The 8779-nt window shown below is 47.1% G+C and overlaps 1 protein-coding gene across 1 annotated transcript; it reads left to right on the top strand.

The window, feature by feature from the left end:
- The first annotated feature begins 1573 nt into the window (after positions 1-1573).
- On the top strand, positions 1574-8468 carry LOC116988954 (interferon-induced very large GTPase 1-like). The gene has a single exon (XM_033046052.1). The coding sequence runs from the start codon at positions 1820-1822 to the stop codon at positions 8294-8296; it is 6477 nt and encodes a 2158-aa protein (XP_032901943.1). The 5' UTR covers positions 1574-1819; the 3' UTR covers positions 8297-8468.
- Positions 8469-8779: the final 311 nt, after the last annotated feature.

The raw sequence follows: 8779 nt of genomic DNA, 5'->3' as shown, positions 1-8779 counted from the left end.
ACCATCATGGACTATATTAACACTTCCGCTGCCTCGGGAAAACAGCCAACATAATCAAAGACGACTCACACCATGGTCTCTTCCCTCGATTCCATCAGGCAGTGATTACAAAAGCATGAAGGCACGGTACCCGGACGGGACATCGAAGGACGAGAAGCCGAAGCAAAGAAGTGGAAGCCAAGATACCGAACGGAAACGACACCGATAAATAAATAACTGAATGGACACAACGCCTAAAAGCCAAATAACCAAACGGACACGACGTCTAAAGCCAAATAACCGAAAGGGCATGACGCTGAACACAAACCCGAACGGACTCCATGCCGAAAGGACGACGTCTCGAGGGACGGGATTTGCCCGATCCCCTTTCAGCGATTGGTCCAGACCCCTGCGTCCATCACATCACTGGCCGGGGTAGACGGGAGGGTGGGGGTCACTTTTAATTTTCCTTCACCACTTTTGGAGTTTCCTGTATATAAAATAAAACCCCGTGTTATTGGAACTTTCGGTTGATTTAACAAAATGATAATCCAAATTGGTTTCATAGATATTTACACCAACAGTAACACTGTAACAATTAATTTTGACTACCACAATACATACACTACCTTTTATTAAGAATAAATTAGCTCCCTGTGTTGGTTCAGTGATATGACTGTACTGGTCGTTTTGCGCTCAGCGATTTCCTTCGGGCTGGATAAGTGGGTCAGTTATAGAGAAAACTTTTATCAAATGCATTGGCGAAGTTAAACAAATTTAGGCGTCGTGCCCTATCGGTTAATTGGCTTTTAGGCATCGTGTCCCTTCGGTATCTTGGCTTCCAATTCTTCACTTCGGCTTCTTGTCCTTCAACATCCCGTCCACACACATGAAGGCACATCCTACCAGATTCAGGACGCTTTCAGACTATTGAATCGTCCTCCATTAAAATAAAGGGATAATCACAATCTCACAATCTAACAACAGTAATACCAACAATAAACCAATGTAGCAGCCTGGACGAGGTCAGGAAAAGGCCAGACCCTAGGCAGGTTCAGAAATTGTTTAATGAAGCTCGAGAACACACCGCACCCCAGCAAGCAGGACCTGGGATACCCTGTGGGCAGACAATCATCCCTGTCCACCAAGAGATGAGGGGGATGACCCAAGGAGTGGCCTAACCCCCAGGGACCACCACCAACAGCAATAGCTCATTGAGGTTCTTGCACTTTTTAATCTGCACTTTCACTGTAACTGTAACACGGTAGACTACATTCTACACTGGTATATTTATTTTTGTGCTACTTGTACTTTTGTAAGGCTTCATTATATCATGTATGGTATGATTTGATTGGATAGTATGCAGAGTTTTTCATTGTATCTTGATACATGTGACAATAATAATCCAATTCCAAGGCCATGTATAATTCTGGTGACCAATTCCAGGTACCCACGATGATCACACACTGACTGTACGTGAAACACACGGTGCCAATACAACAAGAGGATCGTCAGCCAGAGCCAAAGAAGTGACCAGCCCTGTGATCCCAGGATAGGAACTCCATCACAACGTGGCCGTCTGGGCTCTGAAATATCCCGGGACAGGAGACCGGACAACTCGATAAATCCTGGGCCAGTATCCAGGCACCGTGCTATATTGTGGAATAGGAGCCCAGGCCTCAAGGTAGATATTGGGACAGAAACGTACAACTGGTGAAGATTCACCAAACTGCAATATACAAGACAGGAGCCCTGACATCCTGGGAATTCCAGGATAAGAACCACCTCTCTGGGAAAGAACATACAGATCCCAGGAAGTACATTCACCCAGTCAGTGGGAATGGCGAGTGTTTCATCAACTGTAAATAGCTGGTCTGAAAACCTGAATACTCCACAACTTGTGAGGGATTTGGGTTTACAGGATCATTATCCTCACAAACTGTCACCGGTGTCAATGCAGGAGGTATCCTGGGGTAAACTGTACGACTGCAAACCAACTCGACCAGAAGATCTTCCTTGGCGATTTCTCCAAAGGATCCTCTCAGCTAATTCACTGGCGAGGAATCCTGAATGGCCGCCTGCTCAGCCTTCAAAAGACAACAAAGATGGCGTACAAGTTTTCAGCCATTTCTTTCAAGCACAAAGGCCAGGGGATTCGGGGATTAACCCTCTGGATATCATTGCTGCCATTTTCCTCTGTGCCGACCACTCTCTCCAGCAGGAACTGATGCTGAAGATGTCTCTGTGCCAACTTGCATTACCCTTTCTGCTGCCGGAAGGGCACAGTTACCCCAGGGACAAGGTGAGGGGACCCATGGAAGGGCCTGATGCCACCCTTCTCCTCTGGGCCATGAGGCCCATTGTTAAAATGTGGTGCCCACAATCTCCCACAGGGAGCAGCCCCGTTGTGGAGATGCCCATCGTGACAGCAAACGTGCCAACTGTCTCCTTCCTCAGACTCGGAAGGTGCACGGTGTCCAAATCCAAACTCCTCAATCTCACCTTGAGCCAGACCCAGCTGCAGCAGGACATCTTCCTGCACTCCGGGATGGAATGTGGGAATGTGCCCCGTGAGATATCGGACGGGATGGCTGAGATCAGCTGGTATCTACCTTCTGGGAAGAGCAACACGGACATTTTCCCGGAGGCTGCTGCATTCATCAACCTCCGAGGTGACGCTGAAACTTACCAGGGACACACTCGGTTTCTGGCAAAAGTCTCTGCTGCTCTCTTTATTTTCATTGATGTTATCGGTGAGAAGGAAAGAGAATTCCTCACCTCTATCGCACAGTCACCAGCAAAACTGTTTCTGATAGTGAACACTCACATCACTCAGCGCCACATCACCCCTGAGCAGGTAAAGACACTGTTCAAAGATCTGAAGTTACAACCTCAACAATGCATTGTTCGGACAAATGTAAACGAGGCCGAACTTGTGGAAGAACTTCGATCCCAGATAGAACAAGTGATTCTAGTGATGGACGGGGACCAGAGCTTCCTGAGTCTGGAACAAATGGGTAACATTGCGAGAGAAAGTGGGATTCAGGTCGATGAACATCAGCCTGAAATACAACAGGCCAAGGACCTGGCATCCAAACCACAGAGAGAGGCCGACCATGGAGACAGTTGGGGATCAGAGGATCCATCTCACCGGCATTCACCGGGTCTCCCACAGGGAATGGCTGGTGATCCACCAGCTGGAAATAACTTTACAAAGTTACAACCACAACAATGTGTTTTTCAGACAAATGTAAGTGAGGCAACACTTGTAGTCAAATGTAATTCTTCGATACAACAAGTAACATGGATGAGGGACAGGGATCAGAGCTTCCCGAGTCTGGAGCAAACGGGTGACATTGTGAGGGAAAGTGGGATTCATGTCAATGAACATCAGCCCGAAATACAAGAAGCCAAGGACCTGACGTCCAAACCACAGAGAGAGGCCGACCCTGGAGACAGCAGGCAGTCAGAGGATCCATCTCACCGGCATTCACCAGGTCCCCCACAGGGAATGACTGGTGATCCACCAGCTGGAAATAATCAATCTCTAAATGTGAGCCCACCACAAACTGCAAATAACTGTTCTGAACTTGTGAGGGATTTGGGTTTACAGGATCATTATCCTCACAAACTGTCACTGACGTCCATGCGGGAGGTATCCTGGGGTAAACTGATCGACAACAAACCAACTGGAGCAAAAGATCTTCCTTGGCGATTTCTCCAAATGATCCTCTCAGCTAATTCACTGGCGAGGAATCCTGAATGGCCCCCTGCTCAATCCTCGGAAGACGAAGATGGTGACGATGAACCACAAGGGCCAGGAGATTCTGGGATTAACCCTCTGGATATCATTGCTGCCATTTTCCTCTGTGCCGACCACTCTCTCCAGCAGGAATTGATGCTGAAGATGTCTCTGTGCCAACTTGCATTACCCTTTCTGCTACCGGAAGGGCACAGTTACCCCAGGTACAAGGTGAGGGGACCCATGGAAGGGCCTGGTTCCACCCTTCTCCTCTGGGCCATGAGGCCTATTGTTAAAATGTGGTGCCCACAATCCCCCACAGGGAGCAGCCCCGTTGTGGAGATGCCCATCGTGACAGCAACCGTGCCAACTGTCTCCTTCCTCAGACTCGGAAGGTGCACGGTGTCCAAATCCAAACTCCTCAATCTCACCTTGAGCCAGACCCAGCTGCAGCAGAACATCTTCCTGCACTCCGGGATGGAATGTGGGAATGTGCCCCGTGGGATATCGGATGGGATGGCTGAGATCAGCTGGTATCTACCTTCTGGGAAGAGCAACACAAACATTTTCCCGGAGGCTGCTGCATTCATCAACCTCCGAGGTGACGCTGAAACTTACCAGGGACACACTCGGTTTCTGGCAAAAGTCTCTGCTGCTCTCTTTATTTTCATTGATGTTATCGGTGAGAAGGAAAGAGAATTCCTCATCTCTCTCGCACAGTCACCGGCAAAACTCTTTCTGATAGTGAACACTAACATCACCCCTGAGCAGGTAAAGAAACTGTTTGTAGATCAGAAGTTACAGCGTAAACAATGCATTGTTCGGACAAATGTAAACGAGGCAAAACTTGTGGAAAAACTTCGTTTCCAGATAAAACAAGTGATTCTAATGAGTGACAAGGGCCAGAGCTTCCTGAGTCTGGAACAAATGGGTGACATTGCGAGAGAAAGTGGGATTCAGGTCGATGAACATCAGCCTGAAAAACAACGGGCCAAGGACCTGACCAAAATACTGGGCAGTCTTGACCCTGCAGACATCACTGGGTATAAAAAGAGAGTGCTGCCCTTTCATGGAGAGCCCTGGCAAGGACTGTCTAAAGTTGAGAAAGAGAAGTCTCGGATGAAACTCCGCGGGGACAGAACCACAGAGAAGTATAACCACGAGTTGGACCAAGACAAGAAAAGAATCCGGGAAGCTCAGCTCAGACAGAGCCTGTCGGAGGAGATGCAGGTATTCATTGACTACCTCACCTGTCCTGGTGGGGATGACAGGGCCATTTCCTTGCAGTGGCTGAAGCTGATGCTGGACAGTAAATCAAGGGAAATCATGGCAGGATTGCGCAGGGATTATAAAGAACTGAGCAAAGACTCAATGCAGAAGGTCAAGGAGCTGAAGGACATGGATCAGAAGATGACTGATAGTTCCCTGGGACTTGAGCACTTCATGAGGGAACTGGGCCAGGTTTATGAACTTTCAGTGACACAACACAACATAAAGCAACAAACACAGATCCACCCACATGTGCTTCAGTTACCGGGTGTTGCTGCTGAACTGTTGCTGGATGGGTTCCCACTGGAGCTCATTGATGGAGACGTCTCCAACGTTCCTGTTTCATGGATCACTGCTGTACTGGAAGCAGTGGCTGAGAAGGTGGGACGTGCTTCCCGAGTGTTTGTGCTGACAGTGATTGGAGTTCAGAGCACGGGCAAGTCCACGCTCCTCAATACAATGTTCTGTTTGCGGTTTGCTGTGAGCAGCGGCCGATGTACTCGAGGGGCCTACATGCAGCTGATGAAGGTCACAGGGAGCCTGGCGGAGGAACTGGGCTGTGACTTCATCCTGGTCATTGACACGGAGGGGCTGAGAGCTCCAGAACTTGCAACACTAACAGACAGCTACGAACACGACAATGAGCTGGCAACATTCGTGGTGGGATTAAGCAACATAACGTTGGTAAACATAGGCATGGAAAACATCGCAGAGATGAAAGATATTTTACAGATTGTTGTTCATTCCTTACTACGCATGAACCAGACAGGGAAAAGACCAAAGTGTATATTTATCCACCAGAATGTTGGAGATGTGAGTGCACATGATCACAATCTGAGAGGCCGTCAGAAACTGCTGGAACAGCTGAATGAGATGACAGAGGCTGCAGCAAAACTGGAGAAGGTGGAGGGAGTTACGTTCCGTGATGTGATGGACTATGATGCTGACAAGGACAACTGGTACATCCCTGGTCTGTGGCAAGGTACACCCCCAATGGCTGCCGTCAACACTGGCTATAGTGAACACGTCTTCCAACTGAAGAAGAGTCTCATTCAATGTTTACTCAAAGGGAAACCAGACCAAGGAGCTTTCACAATCCCAGACTTTACCAAATGGATGACTGGCCTTTGGGAGCAGGTGAAACATGAGAATTTCATTTTCAGCTTCCAGAACAGTCTATTCGCAGAGGCTTACAACCAGCTCTCTGTGAAGTACAAGGACTGGGAGTGGGAACTCCGCAAATTCACACACTCCTGGGGAAACGAGGCTGAAAACACAATAAACAATGCCAGTGGTGACCTCAACCTACTGCTCCAAACACTGGAACGTGAGATCAGGATGGAGATTAACAAAAGGGAGAGTGAGACTCTGGATAAACTAAAAGCTCTGTTTGAAAGTGAGGCTGATAACGTGCAGCTGATGAAGAAATACAGGGAGGAATTCAAGCTCAGTATCTCCAGTTTATGCAGACGGCTTCAGGACGATTCAATACAGAGATGTAGGGATGCCGTGAACAGATGTGTGGGACTGAAGGAAGTGGATGATATTTGGAATAAATTTCACAAGAAGATCGAACAACAGGTCAAGGAGCTTTTATTAAAGTGTAATGGGGCAAATCAGGTGTTGGGTGACGAGGAACTGCAAACTGCCTTTGGAAAGATGTGGCAAGACACACTGTCACAGTTGGGCTATCATCCCTGTAGAGAAAGAAACATTGAACTGGAGATTGAAAATCTTCTCAGAGAGAACACAGCAACTCAAGGGAGGGTGATTAATAAAATGCTAGAAAGAAAACCTCTCTGTAAACAGGGAACCCAGTGCTTTCAAATTGAAGGGAAACACATCAACACGACATGGGTGAGACGTGCTAAAACAGTCAGGCTGTCCGCCAACCAATCAGATGTTAATCAAGCAGCAATGATAACACAGTCCCTCGAGCTTGAATGCCATCAATGGATCAGTGACATCACAAAAGTGGACATGGATTATGACAATAGATATTGTATTGATCTTTTGACTATTATAGAGGAGAAAATTAACAATATTTCACACCCAAACTTCACAATGAGTGAGGAATTCAGGGCTGAGTTTAAACTTCACCTGTGTGGTTTCGCTGTACCAAGTTTCCAAGAGATGCAGACGAGGTTCATCCAGAAACACGACCCGCGGCAAAGACTGGAAAACATGAAGGGTCAATACTTTGATCTCTTCATGGATATTTACACAGAGCAGGATGCGAACCAGAGACAAGCAGAACGGTTTGCACAATCTTGTTTCTTCCCAGCTCTCAGAGACGCCACCCTCAAGGCTCTCAGTGTGACCATCGTAGATGATATGAAACATAATGACCCTGAGAGCAAGTACAGTCTCCGCAACAACTTCACTGTGGCCCTCCTGGTGCACTTGAAACAAAGGGGTACATTGAATGACTATCACCAGTATATCACTGACCTTGAGAATTCGGCCAAAGACTGGCTCCATCTCCAGGTTATTGAACACTGCACGACACAACGTGATGGAGAGAGCACGTTTACCCATCTGGCTAAAGGAATCCTCACACAGATCACTGGGAAAGCTAAAGAGATTGTTGAGGATGCAGTGATGCAGAACTTTGCTGGAAATGTTCAGAGCTTCCTGGACATGTTTGTTGAAAAGTTAAAGACCAGGATCTCAATGCCCAAAGATGAAATGAAACTCGTTCTGTTTCACAGTGACGGTGATGGCAAGAAATTGGCAGAAGCAGTTCTGCCATCTATTGAAGAAGTGGAGCAGAGACTCCTCAGTGAGGTAACAGGCTGGAATGTCCAAGCAAAGATTGAAGAATTATCCATTAAACCCAAGGATGTGATGTTCAAAGGGTTATTCAGTTGTACCAAGAAATGTCCTTTCTGTCAGGTTTCCTGTGACTTAGAGACCGTGGTACATTCACAGCACTCTTGTAAGCAGCACAGACCTGTAGGACTCAATGGCTATCGATTGTTACATAGTGAACATCTTGTAACTGATGTCTGCACAGCTTTAGTCGCAGGTGATGCATTATTTGAAAATAACGACACAAATGGGGAATGGAAACCCTACAAGGATTATCAAACTGTCAATGATTACTACAAATCCTGGACCATCCAGCGGGAAATTTCCGCACAGGGAGCATCCTATTGGAAGAAGGTTTTCTACACTTATAATCAGCAGTTTGCTGATATATATGGAGCTAAACCTGCAGAGATCGATAATGCCTGGAACATTGACTGGGATGTAGTGAAGAGAGATCTGAATAAGACGTATAACACAAACATTCAGTCTTGGTGAAGTCCATTTAAACGCGTTAGATGTAGACACAGAAAAATTGCCTACATCTAAAGGAAAAAAAGACAAATTGCTGGAGTAACTCAGCAGGTCAGGCAACATCTCAGAACATGAATCGGTGATGTTTTGGGTTGGGACCATTCTTCAAATTGATTTAGGTTTTAATTTTAGAGATACAGGCCCTACAAACCTGCACATCTTTGGGATGTGGGAGGAAACCAGAGCATCCGGATGAAACCCACATGGTCACTGGGAGAAAGCCCCCAAGGTCAGGATCAAAGGTGGGTCTCTGGCGCTGTGATGCAGCAGCTCTACCAGCTGCGCCAGCGTACCGCCATTATTGTAGGGGGGGGGGGGGGGGTGGGAAAGAAAGTTGTAAGAAAGGAGAGCAGGACAAAGCCTGGTAGGTAATAGGTTGATACAGTTGAGGGGGGTTTTGATAGGCAGATAGTTGATCAAAGACTGGAGGTGAAAAGACAATAATAG

The sequence above is a fragment of the Amblyraja radiata genome, chromosome 1 (genome assembly GCF_010909765.2).
Source record: "Amblyraja radiata isolate CabotCenter1 chromosome 1, sAmbRad1.1.pri, whole genome shotgun sequence".
Lineage (NCBI taxonomy): Eukaryota > Metazoa > Chordata > Chondrichthyes > Rajiformes > Rajidae > Amblyraja > Amblyraja radiata.
This window is presented reverse-complemented; position numbering and strand designations above follow the sequence as displayed.

Bases quoted from the DNA above. Each gene is read 5' to 3' on its own strand.
- LOC116988954 (XM_033046052.1), top strand. From the start codon at position 1,820: ATGGCGAGTGTTTCATCAACTGTAAATAGCTGGTCTGAAAACCTGAAT.